This window comes from Lampris incognitus, chromosome 2, assembly GCF_029633865.1.
Source record: "Lampris incognitus isolate fLamInc1 chromosome 2, fLamInc1.hap2, whole genome shotgun sequence".
NCBI lineage: Eukaryota > Metazoa > Chordata > Actinopteri > Lampriformes > Lampridae > Lampris > Lampris incognitus.
Window position 1 is genome coordinate 73,864 of NC_079212.1, and position 21,137 is coordinate 95,000.

Sequence of the window (21,137 nt, forward strand, 5' to 3'; positions counted from 1 at the left end):
CAAAGAAGTCAAGTTAGCTCTCTATGAATCAGATGCCCTCACTCATTTCGACCCCAAACTACCAGTTGGCATGTGACGCCTCGCCATATGGTGTGGGTGCAGTAGTGTCACACATCTTACCATCAGGGGAAGAAAGACTAATTGCCTTCACATCGAGGACCTTGAACCAGGCAGAAAGCAGGTACGCATAGATTGAGTGTGAAGCACTGTCTATAATATTTGGAGTGCGGAAATACCATCAGTATCTTTTTGGCAAGAAATTTACGCTACTGACTGACCATCGACCACTCACCTCTATCTTTGATCCCCACACTGGCATACCATCACTGGCAGCCAGTCACATGCAGAGATGGGCTCTGTTATTTTCCACTCACCAGTATGACATAAAGTATAGGAAAGCAGACTGACACGGGAACGCAGATGGGCTCTCCGGGCTCCCTTTACCTGTCACACACGCTGAGGCAACACGAGCCGAGATCTTCTACTTCAAGGAAGTGCCTGCTTCCTCAAGTGCGTTGACGTCGACTCATGTGAAGAAACACACACGCGCTGATCCAGTCCTGTCTGAGGTTATGGACATCATTGTCTGTGGAAGGACAGGAGTGATGACACAGAGTTTGAAGCCTTACCTCGTGAGAAGAAATGAGCTTTCAGTCCAGTCTGGATGCTTACTGTGGGGCTATCGTGTCATCATTCTACTGCCACTAAGATAGAAAGTGCTTGATGAGCTCCACTCTGGACACTGTGGTGTGGTGTGAATGAAAGAGATCGCTCACAGCTCTTTCTGGTGGCCAGGCCTGGACGCAGCTATAGAGGAGAAAGCAAAGTCATGTTCTGCCTGCCAGAAATTGAGAAATCTCCCACAGCTGGCTCCATTACACCCATGGGACTGGCCTGAAGAACCGTGGCAGAGTACATATAGACTTTACTGGACCGCTGGAGAACTACATGTTTTCAGTGGTGGTCGACACTCATAGCAAATGGCCTGAGGTTGCTTTCATGAAGAGCACCTCCTCAGAGAGAACCATTGAAGAGCCAAGGCCTAGTCAGTTATATCAAGGTTTGATATAACTGACTGCTATTTTTATGTCTGACTGCTGTTTTGATATATCTGACTGCTGTTTTGATGTAACTGATTGCTGTTTTGATATGACTGACTGCTGTTTTGGTATGTCTGACTGTTGTTTTGATATAACTGACTGCTGCTTTGATATAACTGACTGCTGTTTTGCTATAACTGACTGCTGTTTTGATATAACTGACTGCTTTTTTTATATGTCTGACTGCTGTTTTGCTACGATTGACTGCTGTTTTGATATAACTGACTTCTGCTTTGCTATAACTGACTGCTGTTTTGATATAACTGACTGCTGATATATATTGCGCTTTTACTTCAGCACTGGTTTTGCTCTTAGATGCTTGTTTAGAGAGAAGATGCACTTATGTCCTCTGAAGACTGGTAGTTCTCCTGATTTCCTAAGTTAAATGCACTTACTGTTAAGTCGCTTTGGATAAAAGTGTCGGCTAAATGACAGTAATGTAATGTAATGTCTATCTTCAGCCGTTTAGGTTTACCACAGCAGCTTCTTAGTGATAACGGCCCACAACTAGTGTCTGAAGAGTTCAAGACATTCATGGAAGAGAACAGAATCCAACACATCAAGTCTGCACTGTATCACCCAGCTACAAATGGGCTTACTGAAAGATTCGTACAAACCATGAAGCAAGCTCTCAAGTCCTCTCAAGGTATGCAGTCCCTCAACCGGCACCTCAGTGCCTTCCTGTTGTCTTACCAAATCACACCTTATGCTACCACAAAGGTGTCTCCGGCCACGGCTCTGCTCAAGAGACAACTCCACACTTGTTTGGACTTCCTGAGACCACAAAAGACAAGAGAGGTTGTGCACCATCAACAGAGAGCTCAGGTAGAGAGACGAGGGAAAGCAAGGCTGCGGAGCTTCACAGCTGGTATTCTCGCCCGGAACTATGCCAAGGGGGAAAAGTGGACACCAGTGACAGTTTTATCAAAAACAGGTTCAGTGTCTTACACAGTAGAAACCAGTAGTCATCTAATCTGGAGAAGACACATTGATCAACTATTCCATGCTTCTGGTTCCTGTGATTACTCGCCACAGCCATTATCTTTTGATCCAGAGCTGGAGGTCTACCAGGAACCACCTCCATCAGCAGAAGATCCCCATACACCAGCGTCCGGAATGGACACAGTTTCAGACACCCCTACACCTGCTGAGGTGCCTATGCCAGGCATCACTTCGCCCAGACCAGGACCCATACAGGCCTCACCCAGACACACAGTCAATGACTTACCCACAGGTCGTACTTACCCCAGACGAGACAGATGACCTCCGGATAGACTGACACTGTAGTCTAGAGACTAACCCACAGTGTTGGGGCATAATAATCCCCAGGGTTTAGTCCTGGAAATGAAGTCGTCTACCCTCTTTCGTTAGTTCAGGCAAAAGTTATATATTGTCAAAACAAGTTTTGGTAATTAACATGTTAATTTGTTTAAAGTAATTATAAAGGGAAGAATACCAAATAATCGAGACTGTGACATAGTAATAGAGTTTATTTGAAACAGAGTGAAATGTTTTACTTTTGTTAAGGCAACATCAAAAGTCAAGGGGGAGGGATATGGTATGTATTGGCCATCTAAATTTCTCCCTTCTAAGATACTATCACGCTTCCCTTGTGTACTTTGTGTGTTATGGTTATGCTGATTCCGGGTTTCTGACACGAATACATTTGCCCACATGAAATACTCCTCCTTCTCATGCCTCTTCATTAGAAGTTTATACTCTAGTATAAGTAGGAGTATACAACAGCGGGGAGCAAAGAGAAGGTGGCCCTCGAGCCATTACGTCGAAATGCGCTGACATCTGTGGGTCTACTGTCAGGTGAAGATCATGCGCCAAAATCTGTCTTGTCAGGGTTTACCCAGCAGGCCAGAGAGAGAGAGAGAGCTGTTAAAGCCTATGCAGTCCTTGATGAGCACAGCAATAAGTTCCTGGCAAGAACAGAGTTTTTTGAGCTCTTTGGTATTAAAGAAGGCACAACATCATACACCCTGAAGACATGCTCAGGAGTCATTAAAATTGTAGGGTGGCGAGCTAACAATTTCATTATGGAGTCACTAGATGGCAAAACTCATATTCCACTCCCCATTCTAATCGAATGTGACATGGTCCCAGATGACGAATCAGAAATCCCCACGCCTTTGATTGCCAGACACTATACACACCTCAAGCGGGTAGTGGACAGGATCTCAGCTCTAGATACCACTGCAGCCATACTTATCCTGCTTGGCCGAGACATATCATGGGCACATAAAGTTTGAGAACAATGCAATGGACCCCACAACGCCCCCTATGCCCAGCGTCTTGACCTGGGCTGGGTGATTGTGGGAGAAGTCTGTCTCAGAAGAGCCCATAAGCCAGACTGTGCCAATGTTCACCGAACTAACGTGCTAAGTAATGGGCATACATCTCTCTTTGACCCTTGCACTAACAGCCTCCATATCAAAGATAAGTTTGATACTCCAGTGTTTCACCATCATTTTCAAAAGGATAACGAGACTAATGACCTGTTTGATGAAACGAACAGTCTTGTTAAGGGAGTTTTTCAGCAAACACCACATGACGACAAGCCAGCCATGTCTGTAGATGAAAAAAACTTCCTGGAAATAATGGCCAGGGAGGTAGCGCCACTATCCTTCAAAGAACCAAGGCGCAAACTCCCTAACAATAGAGGACAACCAGTCAAGTGTCTCATGATATTCCGCCATATGCTTGAAAAAAGGCCAGACATGAAGATATTCGAGTCAGGTCATGCTGAACCAGCCCCACCCCTCAGTGGAGAACAAGAGTGTTGGACTGTCCATGTGTTTGGCAATAGCCCCTCCCCAGCTGTTTCCATATATGGCTTAAGAAGAGCTGCCCTGCAAAATCAGGAAGAACATGGCATGGGAACAAAGCAGTTCATCCTAAAGAATTGTTATGTTTATTACGGACTTACCTCATTTTCCACTGACAACAACGCCATCCACATCCTGAAAAAGACCAAAGAAACATTAGCTGACTCGAACATTCAACTGCACAAGATAGCCTCCAGTCATAATGCAGTGATGGAAGCGTTTCCATCGGAGGAACGCGCTAAAAAGCTGAAAGACGTGGCGCTGGTTGTGGATCCCTTACCCCAGCAGAGAAGCTTAGTTCTACACTGGAACCTTCAACCTGACAGCTTTACCTTCCTTGTCTCTAGAGAGGAGAAGCCATTTACTCATAGGGGTATTCTCTCAATAGTCAACAGCTTATTTGACTCGTTGGGTTTTGTGGCTCCAATAACAGTACAAGGCAAGGCTCTAGTCAGAGAACTTTCCACTGAGCGCTGCGAATGGGATGCGCCAGTGCCTGCGGAAAAAGAGATACAGTGAAAGACTTGGAAGGACTCACTCATGGCACTTGAGCAACTAAAGTTTCCAAGGTCATACCTACCTGTTTCCCTACTCTCCACTCAGCAAGGGGGACCATGTGTCTTTTCCGATGCGCCCACCACGGCCATCTCCGCGGTGGTCTACCTCAGAGCAGTCGACAATAAGGGACATGTTCATGTTGGATTCTGCATGGCGAAATCCAAATTAGCACCACGTCACTCCAATGCTGTGCCATGTCTGGAGCTTTGAGCAGCCGTGCTGGCAGTCGAGCCAGACGACATGTTAGTGGATAAGCTAGATGTCAAAATCCACTCAGTGAAATTCTACACTGACAGTAGAGTTGTTTTGGGCTATATCTACAACATCAACCGGAGGTTCTATGTGTACGTCGCTAACACAATCTGGCAGACCATGGTTCACGGCCTGTACCAGCTACACTTTTGGGAGATACAAATTGGTTTTCAGGACCCTCCTTTCTGAAAAAGGACGATGGGGCTACACTTCCAGCTAAAGTCCTTTGAGCTCGTTAAAGCAGACATGGATGCAGACGTGCGCCTGCTGATTGCAACCTTTGCTACAAAAGCTTCTGAAACCCTGCTTGGTTCACATAGATTCGAACAATTTTCTGGTTGGAAGCTACTTACCCATGGAATGGCCAAACTCATTCATGGAATGGCCAAACTCATTCAGAAAGTCAGGTCCCGTTCTAGAGCTTTAGAGGGAGATAGGCTAAAGGCAGATGAGCTTATGCAGGCAAGAACCATAATTGTCCGGAGTGTACAGCAAGAAGCCTTTAAAGAAGAAATCAATATCCTGTCCAAAAGAGAGATTGTCTCAAAACACAGCCCTCTTAGAAAACTGGATCCCATCCTGGATACAGGTGCTGTGGTGAGGATTGGTGGTCACATGTCATCAGCTGCAATTCCTTGGCAAAAGAAACATCCGATAATCATCCCTAAAAGCCACCACATCGCTACTTAACTGGTGCAGTACTACAACGAATGAGTCACACACCAGGGTAGGCACATCACAGAAAGGGCCGTCAGGTCTGCTGGGCTGTGGATCCTGGGAGGAAAGAGACTGGTATCGAGCATCATTTATGTGTGTTATCTGTCGGAGGTTAAGAGGAAAAATGGAAAACCAAAAAATGTCGGACTTACCTGCTGATCATCTCACCCAATCTCCTCCATTCATACACGTTGGATTAGACGTGTTTGGGCCATGGACCTTCTGTGCTCGTCGTACCAGGGGAGGCCTCTCAGAAAGCAAGCGGTGGGCCATCATGTTTACCTGTTTGATCACAAGAGCAGTACATATGGAGGTAGTTGAGTCTTTATCTACATCTACCTTCAAAAATGCACTTAGAAGATTCACTGCCATCAGGGGTCAAGGAAAGCTCTTTCGTTCGGACCGTGGGATGAACTTGGTTGGTGCCTGTAAAGAACTTGGAATAACACTGGAGAATGCAGAACGCCAGTCTTACCTCAAAAACCAGGGCTCTACTTGGGACTTCAATCTGCCACACTCTTCCCACATGGAATAAATGTGAGAAATAATGATAGGGGTTGCTCGACGCATTTTGGATGCTATGTTGCTTAAGGTGCACTCCCCCAGTCTGTCCCATGAAGTTCTCATCACACTGATAGCAGAAGTCGCTGCCATAATGAATGCACGGCCAATAGTTCCTGTGTCATCAGATTCAGACATGCCCACTGTACTCAGTCCTGCTATGCTTTTAACACAGAGGATTGACTTCGTGTCCGCTTCTTCAAGAGATCTTGACCTTAAGGATCTCTACTGGAGTCAGTGGAAGCAAGTCCAGAGCCTTGCTGATTTATTCTGGAAACGATGGCATCAAGAGTACCTTGCATCACTACAGCCAAGAAGGAAATGGCAAGCAGACCAATCCAACCTGCAAATTGGAGATGTTGTGCCCTTGAAGAACAGCCAGGTCAAAATGAATGAATGGCTCACAGGACTTGTGGTAAATACCTTTCCTGGTGAAGACAACAGGGTCCATAAAATGGAAGAAAGGGTGGTTTAAGGGGGCACCCCCAGGGTGTATCAAAGACCTGCCTCAGCAGTTGTGCTACTTCTCAAAGGGACAGTGGTATAGTGCAGTATACCAGGCGGGGAGTGTGCTTCTCCTTTAAGAGAGTTGCCTAAATGTTGCCTGTGCCGCGCTGTTTGTCCGTGTAGACTTGTTGTAGTTTCTTGCCTTTGCACTGAAAAAGGCTTGAAGAAAAGCTATTTTTCTCTCTTCTCATTCACCTTTTTCTCTGCTAAACTCTAAAGAACATACGTCTGTGAGTAATACTTACCTTTATGTGAAACTCACCTGTAATGTTTATTTGAAACAGTTGTTACTTTGTGTGGAAAACGTAAAAACTATAGTGATGCTAACCGCGTTAGCTTGTCTATGGCATTTCCAAAATTAAGTGAGCATTAGGCTAATCGTTAGTTAGCTGTAGTGCTAATCAATGATAATTCCAGCACATGTTAAGGTGTATTTGTGTTGTGCATAACAATTAATAAGTGTTTTTTGATGTAAAAGGAAGAGTCAAACACATTAGAAATTGTAATTTTGTATTTTTTATTTCTGTATTTCAGTTTCAAAGTGCTTCTTACAGTAAACGTCCTAAACATACACCTGCTGTCTCCTGGATGTTTATTAAGGAACCTGTTTAGCTATCTGCCAAGCTAGCAATAATGTCTACGCACTAGTAAGGGTAGAATAGTTATAGACACAAAATAACCATTTTGTGTCTTTTTGAAGTGATGATAATTGAAACTGTGGGTCTGTTTTATTTCAATCACTACAGCCATTTGTGGTGTGAACAAGCATTACAGCAAGGGTTGGCAACTTGTTGTAAGTGGCACGGGACAAGGGCCAGTTCATTTTCATAATGAGCATTTATCTATTATTTATTTACTGCTGCTCCCCCCCCCCCCCCGGTAGATTACTCACGCCAAAAGAAGCACGCGCACGCACACAGACACACTTTACTGTGTGCAAATGTATGAAAATTACTTGGGCACAAAAGAAAATAAATTTAATCTTACCGATTGAGAGCGATCCTTGTTAGTTGTTTTAACCCTAACCCTAACAACATCTGGTAACAACATCTGGTAACCACATCTGGTATAAGGTGACCAGATTTCTCAAATCAAATCCGGGGACATTTCCAGTTTTGAGGTTAAAAAATCAAATGTTATCATGATGAAATAAAAAAACTGGGAAAATTACAGTTTAATTTATTTTGACCAATGTATACACATTTAAACAAGAATACTCAGTCATGTATGTATGTTTTTTGCATTTTAATCTAACATTACAATGTTGTGTTTCATATTTTAAAAAAGAATCATGAAAATCGGGTTTGAGGTTTTTGAGTTATGGACCCTCAATGTAATCTCTACTCATCATTGTAGTCATTGAGAAAACCAGTCCACATTACATCATCTGGATTGGTTTTGGTGTGGGAAAATGAAAATTTTCTAGGACAGGGTTACATTGACAATGTTTACAAAGCCTACTAATATCATTTAAACATTCAATCCAAATAGCCTTAAGATAGTATAGCATGACAGTGCCCCTTTAAAAAAAACACACACAATATGGTTATGTATTATACACATACATAGAATACACAATATCCTTTTCTGTTTGCTCTTCCACTTATCTTGTCAGGAGAGCCAGTCAGTGGTCCTGGTAGTCTGGAATGGATAAGAGTAGAAGAGAACATGAGCACAAAACTGAGAGAATAGGGATTTGAAATGTACCGTTACTAATTTAACCATGCAACAGCATCAGAAAGACTAAACAACAACAACAATAACATAATGCAACTGTATTAAAATAAAAATAGCCCACATGCTATAACTAGCACTGATAAAATCCACTCATCAGAGGAACATATTCACAGCTTTTGCATAGAAATGCATTAAGGATCAGGTCATGTTTCTCCTTCTGCCTCTCTCTCTCTCTCTCTCTCTCTCTCTCTCTCTCTCTCTCTCTCTCTCTCTCTCTCTCTCTCTCTCTCTCTCACCTAATGTGCATATTTCTGAATAATGTATCTTCTTCAGGATGACTTTGTTGCTGGCTAGCATCTCCATGATCTCCTGACAAGGGAGGTTGATGTTCTTCACTATTAGCATGGCCTTGATGGTCTCAACGGTGAATCTATTTCTGCTGTCTGTCCAAATGTCATTCATGAGGGAGAACACCCTCTCTACTGGTGCATTACTCCCAGGTAGGTACAGGACACATCTGGCCAGGTTAGTGTGTGGGATTTTGTTTGCTTTAAAGAGAGAGAACACTGTGCTCCATCTCTGAAAGAGATGTGTCTCATCTTTTCTCCAGTCTTCAAGTGCCCCCCCTTTCAAGAATTCATGCAGAGCAGAGACCTCGTCAAATAGTATATCCTCATTGATGTGGACACTGGGGCACTTTTCTTTCAGTCTTGTGGCTGCCTTCTCAATCTCCTCACGCTGAGGTGTCATTTTTAAAAGTAGACAGTTTAAGTCTGAGAGAGAGTCTCCGTGCTTTCCCCAAGCCTGTATGTAGTTGACAGCGGTGGTGAAGAATGATCGGGATGTGGTTAGAAAGGTGTCTCTCGTCATTGCTCCATTTTCTTAAAGCTCCCTTAGGAGTCCTCTGGCCAGAACTGGGATGAAGTTGTCGTCATGTCGTGCAGTCAATTTTGCCTCTAGGTTTCTGAGAATTGCAGCAGACTCCACAGCACAGCGGCCCTGGCCTTCAAGCATCTTGATTGTGTCACTGAACATGGTCAGGTTTCCGTGGGCAAAGGCCAGCCACAGCTCCGTCAGTGGATCTTCAAACATCTTTTGCAGGACAACAGGGCATTTCTCTTCAGAGAGAAAAAGGGGATTTCAGTGGTGCCTACATTTTCAGCACTCTTTCTAGTGCAGGGAGAATAGAAAGCCAGCAAACATTGCTGTGCCCTAATATGTTGTGGTACTCCTAGTCAACAAACTCACAAAAGCTCTTCAGTCTTTCTACTCGAATGGTAACATTACGGTAACGTTAGCCTACTTTTGAGTCGCTATTTCCAATGTAACTTTTCTTACTGTGTGCCAGTGTGTGGCCACTCCTAGCTTATGTTACACTGTTTGTGCTAAACTGACTAGCTGAGGGGTGTCGAGGGTGAGGGGATGAGGGATGTTGGCACTAACATTAACTGTTAGCTGAGGGATGTCATGGTTCACGTATGCTAACGGTTAGCCCAACTCACAGTCCCACACAACAAAGTTCTTCACACACGTACTTACCGTATAATGCAGTAAATCCAGCCAGGACCAGGTCCCCGAAAATCCTCAAGCCTTGGATCAGTGACAATATAGAAGCCATGGCACGAATGACGAGAGCTCTTCTTTTGATTTCTGCGCGCTCTCTGCTTGCTCGGGCTTCATAGTAGCCTAGCAACAGCAGTGCATCGGCAGCAGTGTGACCACCAGCTACCAGTCTCGCGCATAGAGATTAGTAGAGACGACGTCTATCTATCTGGTCTCGCGTAGCTTGCTCCACCTCCAAACAGTAGGCGAAGGGCAAGAGGCTACATTGTTTCTTTGTTATTATTAATATTGAAACATTAACACACCGTTGTTCTGTGTTCTAGTCTGCACGCATCAAGACGTATACCATACATAAAATGCTGAAATCGGGGACATTTCCGGGGACAACTTTAGCCGGGGACAGGACATCCAAAACGGAGACTGGCACCGGAAATCGGGGACGTCTGGTCACCCTAATCTGGTAACCACTGCTCGTTGTTTTAACCCTAATCCTGACAACATCTAGTAACAGCATCTGGTAACCACTGCTAGACGTAGAATAAACTTCCAAGATGGCGGCTGGACGCAGCGGCTACTGCGGTTCCCTGTTCAGTGTCGTGTTTTCTTTGTTATTTATACGTTAGTTGTAAGTTTACTTACAAGTGTAGGTCCTGCGCTCTTCTACAGCCGTCAGGAACTGTTAAACCTCAGAACGGAGTACTCACTTCCCTCCACCATCAGGGCAACTTCCCCATCCATATTATCCGCTAACCGGCCTCGCAGCGGAAACACTGCCCCCTGTCGGCAACGTAAACAGAAGAGAGGGAACCGAGGCGGGCTACATGCTAAGCTAAGTAGCACTCCCTTCAAAGTTTCCCTCCCCGGCATCTTCATGGCTAATGTCCGGTCGTTAGCTAACAAAATGGAGGAGATAAGACTCGGGCTGTCCTCTCAGAAAAGGCTGCAGAACTGCTGTCTGCTGATGTTTACGGAGACTTGGCTCAACAGCAACATGGCGACTCGGCAGTCGAGCTAGCGGGCCGCACAGCCTTCCGTGCCGACAGGACAGCGGACTCCGGCAAGACCCGCGGAGGAGGTTTGAGTATTTATGTCAGTAACTCTTGGTGCAACAATATAAAGATGGTTGAAAGGCATTGCTCTGCTGATCTGGAGCTGCTTATGATTCAGTGCAGGCCTTTTTACCTGCCCAGGGAGCTAACGGCCATTACCATTGCCGCTGTATACGTCCCCCCCATGCTAATGCTAAGGTAGCACATTAGCAGCTACAATGTGCCATCAGCAGACAACAGACCAAACACCCGGACAATGCCTTTATCATAGGTGGTGACTTTAATCAGGCTAACCTCAGGGCTGTATTGCCCAAATTCCACCAGCATGTCTCCTGCCCCACTAGGGGACAAAACACCCTGGACCATCTCTATACAAACACGAAGGACTCATACAAAGCTACTCCCTGTCCCCACCAGGGGCATTCTGACCACCTCTGTCTGTTCCTGGTCCCAGCCTACAAACCCTTAATAAAACGGGTGAAACCAGCAGTAAAGACAATCACTGTCTGGCCAGAAGGAGCAGTCTCTGAACTGCAGGACTGTTTTGACAACACAGACTGGAGTATTTTTGCACATTCAGCTACCCATGGCTCCCATATAGACATTAATGAACAGACATCTACTATATTAGCCTTCATTAACTTTTGCACCGAGAGTGTAACAAAAAAAAAATCAATCTGTGCCTTTCCAAACCAGAAACCCTGGATGACCAGTGAGGTCCGGCAGCTGCTGAAAGTCCGAGATGCAGCATTCAAGTCAGGTAAATGTGAGGCCTACAGCGCAGCCAGATCTAACCTCAAAACGGGAATCAGAACAGCCAAACATAAATATTCCTTACAAATAGAGGACCACTTTCAAAATAACTCCGATTCCCGGCAAATGTGGCAAGGCATTCAGTCTATCACAGACTACAAAAGCTCCAATAGCAGTCCCACTGTCCATGATGCCTCCCTGCCAGACAAGCTAAATCATTTCTATGCCCACTTCGACAAGGACAATACTGACCCGGCCACAAAAATCCCCAGCCACCCAGAAAACCAGGTGCTCACTCTATCGATCGCAGAGGTCAGAGAATCACTGCGCAGAGTGAACACACGGAAGGCTGCCGGACCAGACGGCATACAGGGTCGGGTCCTCCGAGAATGTGCCGACCAGCTGGCTGAGGTCTTCACAACTATATTTAACCTCTCACTGTCCCAATCCATAGTCCCGGCATGCTTTAAGACCACCTCTATCATTCCTGTCCCCAAGAAACCAACATCCACATGTCTGAATGACTCCCAACCCATAGCACTCACCCCCATGGCCATGAAGTGCTTTGAGAGACTGGTTCTGGCTCACATCAAAAACATTATCCCCCCACACACACACACATTCGACCCACATCAGTTCGCCTACCATCCCAAACGGTCTACTGAGGATGCCATTGCCACTGCCCTGCACTTTGCTCTGACCCACCCTGAATTTAACAACACATACATCCGGATGCTGTTTATAAAGTATAGCTCTGCCTTCAACACTATCATCCCTGCCAAACTAACCACCAACATCCTGTCCCTTGGCCTCAACTCCTCCCTCTGTAACGGGACCCTGGGCTTCCTGACCAACAGGCCTCACTCTGTTAGGTTAGGTGACCACACCTCCTCCACCCTGACCCTCAGCACAGGTGCCCCTCAAAGCTCTGACTCTTTAGTCGAGCAGTTAGCGATGTCTCCTGCGGTGCGGGCGATACGGGTTCGCGTCTCAGCCGCGGCAGTTCCTGTGGTTGCCCCCCCCCCCCGAATTCGCCACAATATTGTAGCGACTGGGGGGAGGCGGTCGCTCTGACTGTCGACGACTCTGCGCTGAGGGAGTGCGGGGGCTCATGGGACTGTTAATGTCTCATCTCATCTCATCATTAGCCGCTTCTCTGGGGTCGGGTCGCGGTAGCAGCATGCTAAATAGTGCACTCCAGACGTCCCTCTCCCCAGCAACGCCCTCCAGCTCCTCTTGGGGGATTGCAAGGTGTTCCCAGGCCAGACTGGACATGTAGTCCCTCCAGCGAGTACTGGGTTTACCCCGGGGTCTCCTCCCAGTTGGACGTGGCCGGAACCCCCCCCCCCGGATGTCCGAGCTCCTCACCCTATCTCTAAGGCTGAGCCCAGACACCATACGGAGGAAACTCATTTCAGCCGCTTGTGTCCGCGATCTCACCCTTTCGGTCACTACCCAAATCTCATGACCATAGGTGAGGGTTGGAACTGTAGTATAGTGGAAGATATCATGAGAACAGTGAGACAGGAAGTGAGGGGGACGAGAATTTAGTGGAATGAGGATGGACAATAAAGACAGTTAAAAATAAGTATTGCGTCTTTATTGGATGACACAACATTGGCGACGATGATAAAAGGAGAGAACCGCAACGACCTCAAAGCAAGACGTATTTGAAACGAACCGAATTTGAATAGGAGACTACGAGTCGCTGGCATCGGGAATCGGGACCATGGCAGCCTCTGGTGTTCAGCTATCTCCACCTACCCCGTTGAACCTTGAAGCATCGGATCTGTACACGGAATATAAAATGTGGAAAGAATCTTACACCATTTATGAAATAGCCAGCGGGTCTGTGGATGCAGAGGGTGCAGGTGCACCCACTCAGAGGATCTTTGCTAATCTTAGGGAAGTAAAAAGTACGTTTGCTCAGACAGTAGCTGCCCTTGGCACATATTTCACGCCACAGAGAAATTTGGTTTTGGAAAGACACAAGTTTAGACAGAGCGCTCAGTGCTCCGAGGAGTCTATTGATGCCTTTGTTAATTCTTTGAGAGAACTAGTGAAATCATGTGAATTTGGCACACTAGAAGACGACATGCTGAGGGATCAAATAGTGGAAAAGTGTGCAATGAAAAGACTGCGGAACAAATGATTGCAGGAGGAAGGACTACCTTTAAGAAGAACTCTCAAGGTCACTAGATTTTGAAGAAGCACACGCCAAATCTAAAGTGTTTTCAGAAAACAGTGGTAGCAGCAAGACTAGACAGTCATATTAACGTCACTAGAAATGCAAGGGCTGCTCACGCAGATAGAACCGGAAGTAAAAGCACAGACGAAGAACAATGCAACAGCGACACCGTGTGTTTCAGGTGTGGACTAGCAACTCATAAAGCAGATGAATCTTCTACTACTACTACTACTACTTCTGGCTGCTCCCGTTAGGGTACGCCACAGCGGAACCAAAACAGCGAGATGCCTGTATTGCAAGAAAACTGGACATTATGCACGAGTATGCAGAAGGAAAATGGCTTGCAAAAAGAAAAGAAACGTAACAGAAAGTATTGTAGCGAATTCGGGGGACAACACAACCACAGGAACTTCCGTGGCCGGGAAGTGAACCTGTATCGCCCGCACCGCAGGAGACATCGCTAACCGCTAGATTAAAGGGTCAGACCCGCGAGCCAGCGGGTCTACTTATCCATGCACGTTACAGTATAAACATGTAAGAACAGTGGAGGACCCTTCGGACTCAGACTCTGATGAGTTTATACATACAATAGATTCACAAGGTTAAGAAACAACAAGAATAAATGATCAACAGATTAAGACGGTAACAGGCACAGGAAGTGAAAGAAACCTTATAGGAGAACATCTATATGAGAAAGTGTTTTCGCACAAACTGTAACTCTGTAAACTGTAACTGTTCACAAAAACTGTAAAACTGTAATTACAACCCCACTGTAACTCTTACAGTGCTCAGGAGGACAGTCCTGGGACAGCGGAAAAAGCTAATGCTAGCAGTTCAGTTGAAAAGCTAATGGTAGCAGTCAAGATAAAAATCTAATGCTCGAAGTCAAGTTGAAAAGCTAATGCTAGCAGTTAAGATAAGCTAATGCTAGCAGTTACGTCAAAAAGCTAATGGTAGCAATTCAGTTAAAAATCTGAAGCTAGCAGTGATGTTAAAGAGCTAATGCTAGCAGTTAAGTTAAAAAGTTAACGCCAGCAGTTAAATTAAACAGCTAATACTAGTAGTTACATTAAATAGCTAACACTAGCCATTACGTTAAAAAGCTAATGCTAGCAGTTCAGTTAGTAAGCTAATGCTAGCAGTTAAATTAAAAAGTTAATGCTAGCAGTTACGTTAAAAAGCTAACAAGAGCTATTAAGTTAAAAAGCTAATGCAAGCGCTCAAGTTAAAAAGTTATCGCTAGGACTTAAATTAAAAAGCTAACACTAGCAGTTACATTAAAAAGCTAATGCTAGCAGTTCAGTTAAAAAGCTAACGCTAGCAGTTACATTAAAAAGCTAACGCTAGAAGTCCAGTTGAAAAGCTAACACTAGCAGTTAAGTTAAAAAGCTAATGGTAGCAGTTACATTAAAAAGCTAACACTAGCAGTTCAGTTAAAAAGCTGTAGCGGATTAGGGGGGGCAGCCCGGGAACCGCCACAGCCGGGACGTGGAACCGTATCTCCCGCACCGCAAGCGACAACGTTAACCAGTCTACTAACGGGTCCGACCTGTTAACCAAGGGCCAGCTGTCTAATTATCCATGCACGTTACACACTACCCCCCTCCTTCGGGAAGCGCGACCCCGCGCTTCAGCATATCAGCTCCTTCACGCCTCTGGGCGCACGCGCTTCCAATGCCTTCACTGTCGCACCATCCCACACCAATGTAGCGAATTCCGGGGGCAACCACAGGAACTGCCGCAGCCGGGACGCGAACCCGTATCTCCCGCACCGCAAGCGACAACGTTAACCAGTCGACTAAAGGGTCCAACCCGTTAACCAACGGCCAATATGTCTACTTATCCGTGCACGTTATAAAGCTAGCACTAGCAGTCAAGTTAAAAAGCTAACAGTAGCTGTTTTGTTACAAAGCTAACACTAGCAGTCAAGTTAAAAAGCTAACGCTAGCAGTCAAGTTAAAAAGCTAACAGTAGCAGTAATGTTAAAAAGCTAACGCTAGCAGTCAAGTTAAAAATCTAACAGTAGCAGTCAAGTTAAAAAGCCAACAGTAGCAGTTATGTTACAAAGCTAACACTAGCAGTCAAGTTAAAAAGCTAGCGCTAGCAGTCAAGTTAAAAAGCTAACAGTAGCTGTTTTGTTACAAAGCTAACACTAGCAGTCAAGTTAAAAAGCTAACGCTAGCAGTCTAGTTAAAAATCTAACAGTAGCAGTCAAGTTAAAAAGCTAACATTAGCCCTTATGTTACAAAGCTAACACTAGCAGTCAAGTTAAAAATCTAACAGTAGCAGTCAAGTTAAAAAGCTAACAGTAGCAGTTATGTTACAAAGCTAACACTAGCAGTCAAGTTAAAAAGCTAACGCTAGCAGTCAAGTTAAAAAGCTAACAGCAGTTATGTTAAAAAGCTAATGGTAGCGATTTATTTAAAAAGCTAATGCTAGCAGTCAAGTTAGAAAGTGGAACGTTAGCAGCACCAAGTCAGACTGCCTCTTGAGAAAACAATGTTTTCCTTAATGAACCGACAGGACCACAACATGCCGTGCCAGCATGTTTAAAGCCAGAGCTGTGTGTAATTTAAGAATGTCTGTAGTACCACAAGGTCCGTTACATGTACTGTAAAGTTAACACACAATCAGTTAGAAAAACCCTGGCCAAACTCATCCATCAAATAGAGCATTGTCCTGCCAGTGACTGACTTTGCTAATATTTATACAGTAATTGTATAATTTTTAATACAACGAAATGTATGTCAACATGATAGGCATACCCAGTTTCAGCTTGAGGGAAAACATTATTTTGTGACTAGACCATCTGAAAAATGTGCATTATTGTTTCTTCAGGGGGCAGACAGCAGACACATAGGGAAAGAACAACAATATGACCAATGAAAAGGTCTCAAAATATTGAGCATTTCTTCATTGTGAAGAGAAAAAAGTAGCTTTTTACTTTTTATACGTTATTTAAATGTGCCACCATTCTCTTCAGTCTGTGCCCCAGCCTGGCCACCCCATCAAAAATGTTCTAGACCCGCCCCGAGTCTTCACCACAGCGGTCCGGTACAACGTCCGCATTACTGCTGATGCTGCACCAATCCGCTGTTAATGTTCGGATTGAATTGTTGTAATCAACGTGTTTGGATGGTGTGTTCATGTTGCGATTATTGTTGTTTTTATTGGGGTTCGACTCGGGACTGGGTGGACGACCATTTTGCTGACTGACTGTAGGACCGTGACTCAGACTGGTGTTTTCAAAGATGACCTCGTTTTGGGAAGCCATTGTTCGGCAACTAATGGGGAGGAGGAGCAGAATAAAGGAGCACCTCTGGGGTCGTGCGGAGTAAGCCAGTCTAAAATGCATCCCTACCTCCTTCCTCTCATTTGCTGTCAGCTCTGTTTGGTTCTGACGGGGTGTTAAAATTAGATGCCACTCTCGGGGTTGTGCGGTGTATTGGACACAAAAGTTGCAAATAATAAATAGAATAAGTAAACACACAATATACAAATAAAAAAAAAGCGAGCTCTATGTCCAACGCCGGCTCCCCACACCGGTGTCAGATCCTTAGGCGCTGGGAGAGCCTGGGGTGGCAGTGGAGCACTGGCGTCCCCTAACAATCTCGTTATCCAACACAGGAATCTTAGCCACGGCCCTGCCGTCAGTCAGCCACATGGTCGTCTACCCAGTCCGAGTCACCCTAACCCAAACCAACAATGCATCCCAGCATGACCCAAGCATTTGAACGCCTAAATTACAACAATCTGATCACGAACGTTTAACAGTCCCATAATCCCTTGCGTTTCCCAACGCATAGCCACTGACACATTTGGTGAATTGCTCTGCGTGCCTGTGTCAATGGCCTCGCGTGACACCGTTGGCACGCGTGGCACAGGTTACCGACCTGTTTACAGCGTCAGACGTCATCAGGCTCCGCTGTTTTGTGGCGGTAGTCCCTGTATTTGGAGACCCGTCAGTCGGCTGGTGAGTGACAGCAGCTGCCAGGCCTGTGGTCTGTAGTTTGGTAGCAAGACGACCCTTTGGTCACATTTGAATTAAGGATCCATCCGTCCATTCTTCCATTACCCAAGCCGCTTATCACAGTTGGGTCGTCGGACGCTGGAGCCTATCCCAGCAGTCATTGGGCGGCAGGCGGGGAGACACCATGGACGGGCCGCCAGACCATCAAAGGACCGACTCACGCGCACGAGCACATTCATACCTAGGGACAATTTAGCACGGCCGACTCATCTGACCTGCATGTCTTTGGACTGTGGGAGGAAACCGGACACGAGGAGAACATGCAAACTCCGCACAGAGGATGACCCGGGACGACCCCCCAAGGTTGGACTACCCCGGGGCTCGAATCGCGTCACAGACAAGGAACATGCAGCAGGAGCAACAGGACTCGTTTGCGGATGGAGAAAGTAGAAAATGTATCTCCACGTCTGTTTATCGTAAATCTCCTGATCGACATGCTGATATGACCGACAGAAAACACCACAGCCTTTTCTGCACAACACGAGATTTCCTACTTTGTTACCGGCGCCATCGTTTACATAAACTAGATGTGACGGAAGGTTGACCGGCTTCACCGATTCTTTTACAGGAAAGCTTCACGCCATGTGGGCTTGAGGTCTTCTCAGGTCAACAAACGTCCTTCCTCGACCTGCAGACTCTGAGTTGTCGTTTCTAAACAGAAGAGAAAGCGTGGAAACAGCTACACAACAGACAGCTGCTGATACTGTGAGGAGAGGAATGCAGTAAAGAGGACTGTCTTGGGTCGACATCCAGGACAACCTTTAAGAAGTCGTTTCTATCAAGTTTATTTTAGGAGCGTTTTAATGTTAGGACTCAGAAAAGGCTTTAAATCCTGCATGTATTAAAAGATGTAATGGTCGCATGGGATTAGATTGGGTTTTGATATGTAAGAATGGACCAGGTCTGTCAACTTCTTGCTTGCTTGCTTGCTGGTAGTCCATCTAGACCCATGATGACGTCCCTCCTCGTTACCGGGTCTTTGGTGACAGTAGAGTCCAATTCTTGATCCACACGTGTCATTGAACGTTGGGCGTATGAAGTGTGAGTTAGTGGGGGCAGGCATGGTTGTGTGTCTCCTCGGTCTTTTCTGTTTTGTTTTCCCCCCACATTCCTCTCCATTTCCAGCTGTTCTACACCTCTGGCAGATCTCCCGCCAGTTGGAACGGCTGATGGGAGGTTGCTCCAGTCTCAAGGGGTCGATACAACACTTCTTCAGCGACGTTTTTAACTGGTCTTTTTTATTGCTTCTTCTGACCACCCGCGGACCGGCGGCCCAGATGAAGCTGTCCATACAGGACTTGACGTGGCAGGCGTTCTTGAGGCATCCTGATGACCTGCCCAAGCCAGCGCAGCTGGTGTTCAGTGACCGTGGCTTCTGTGCTCTTGCAGTTTGTTCTAGCAAGAACCTCAGCACGAGGAACGCGGTCAGCGCTGACACACATTGATGAGTCTCCCCAGTGTGTATGTGTAGTCTGTGCTTCTGTCAGGTCTACATGGTGATGCTGGTCCCGTGGCTCGGGTCCAGGGCTGTTCCGGTGGCATCTGGACACTGCTGGCATCCTCCTCATCACATTCTTCATATATTTTATAATTCCATTATAATTGTGTTATCCTCTTTCAGTGTTGTATTGTTTAAATTGTGTGCTGCCCAGTGCATGCTGGGATAAACTCCAGTCCACCACAGGATGAATTGGGTTTAGATGCAGGACGACATCCATGTCATATTTTGGATTTTATGAAATTTCCGAATCTTGCATTGTTTAAGGTTCATTTGGTTTAAACCACCTTTAAGTGTTGTACTACTTTTATGCTTTTCTATGTATTATCGTAGTCCCTCTTTGTTTGATATAGGGTGGTTTTGAAATTGTGTTTGTAAAGACAGTTGTCAGGACAGAGTGTTCTGTGTTTTCACCTTTATCTAAAGATTTAAAGTCAGGATTTAAGTCATTATGACACAACACGACATGGGACGGAGGACGGAAGAGTCGACAAAGACACGCTGACATTAGATGAAGCTAAACGATGTCTAAGGTAGCACACCAAAGTTTCTCTTAACGGACAAGAAATACATAAATGTCAAAATGCTGTAAATAACTGTAGTAAAGTTATAGGCGATATTTTTACACCCTTATTCGTTTTCCATTGAGTAGAAATTCGGATGGATAAACCCAAAATACTACATAGAAGACGAAATGATGACACACTAAAGGTCGAGTATGACCCTCCCATTCCTATCTAAGCCCCGCCCACCTCCATATAAGGCACCATGCGACAGGTGATGTCTCCCAGGATCCTCCTATGGGAGAGCTGGTTGAGGACCACCACAGGAAGGCATAGCACCAGAACCAGGAAGTCCCAGAAGGCCATGCTGGCTAGCAGGTAGTTCCACGCAGATCTCATGTAATAGTTATTCCATACGATGCACATGACCGCCATGTTGCCCACGACGCCCACGGCTAAAACCAGACCGGCCAGGAACAGGATGGCGTAGGCCGAATAGGAGCTCTCCACCAGTGGGTAGAAGGGGTTGAAGAGTCCTGGCGGGTCGGGACTGGAGGTGTTATGGACCCCACCATCAGCGGTGTCGTTTTTATTGTCATTGATATTAATGTTCACATTACTGTCTCCCTCCTCAGGAGCCATTTTGGTTGTGCTGGTGAACTCTGTGGCTTGCGGCGTCGGGACTGAATCATTCTCGTATGAATGGCTGAAGGTGGACTGCTGCTCCTCATCCTCGGTGCTGCGGGTCAGCCGTCGGTGCTGGTCCAGGTCCAGCAGAACCTCCGGCCCGGCAGAATGCCCCGGCTCAGAGACGGTGTCCTGGTTGGGGCCGTAGAACTCCTCCTGGGTTCTGAGCTGGTCCCCGCTCCAAAACGGTTCCAGTTTGATCCGGGATGGTGGTTTGTTGAAGCCTTCACCCTGTCTTTCTGCAGGTGCCACACTCCTGGCCATCACCGACGCCACGGCAAACAGCAGCAGATAGACAGACAGACTCATGATCAGCTAGTCTGAGAAGAAGAGATCAGCAATGTGTTTGAATCACAGTTCCAACTGGAATAGAAAAAAAAGTGGATATCAGTAGAGGATGAACAGCTTGCTCCGATAGAATTCCATTCAAAGCTCAGTAAAGTCTCAGTACTTCGAGAAAAAATATGACTGATAGAGTTGGAAAAGACTTCCTGTAAATCTTCAATCAAATTTTAGCACAGCTCCGGTATCCTACAACATGACAGGACACCACCAGTAGAGTCTACGAGAATCTACAGTGAAGTTCTAGCAAACCAGTAAAACCACCATAACCAGGTGGTATTTGATTGATTCTGAAATATTTCACCAAAATTCCAGCAA

The 21,137-nt window shown here is 45.8% G+C and overlaps 1 protein-coding gene across 1 annotated transcript in view; it reads right to left on the bottom strand.

Annotated features, from left to right (window-relative positions):
* Window positions 1-20,786, bottom strand: part of LOC130107653 (G-protein coupled receptor 37-like 1) — a 40,262-nt gene extending 19,476 nt beyond the window's left edge. Inside the window, exons 1-2 of the mRNA XM_056274356.1 lie at window positions 20,433-20,786; window positions 20,040-20,372 (exon numbers count right to left, since the gene is read on the bottom strand). Coding sequence (XP_056130331.1) covers window positions 20,040-20,372; window positions 20,433-20,786 — 687 coding nt within the window. The remainder of the gene's footprint in view (window positions 1-20,039; window positions 20,373-20,432) is intronic.
* Window positions 20,787-21,137: the final 351 nt, after the last annotated feature.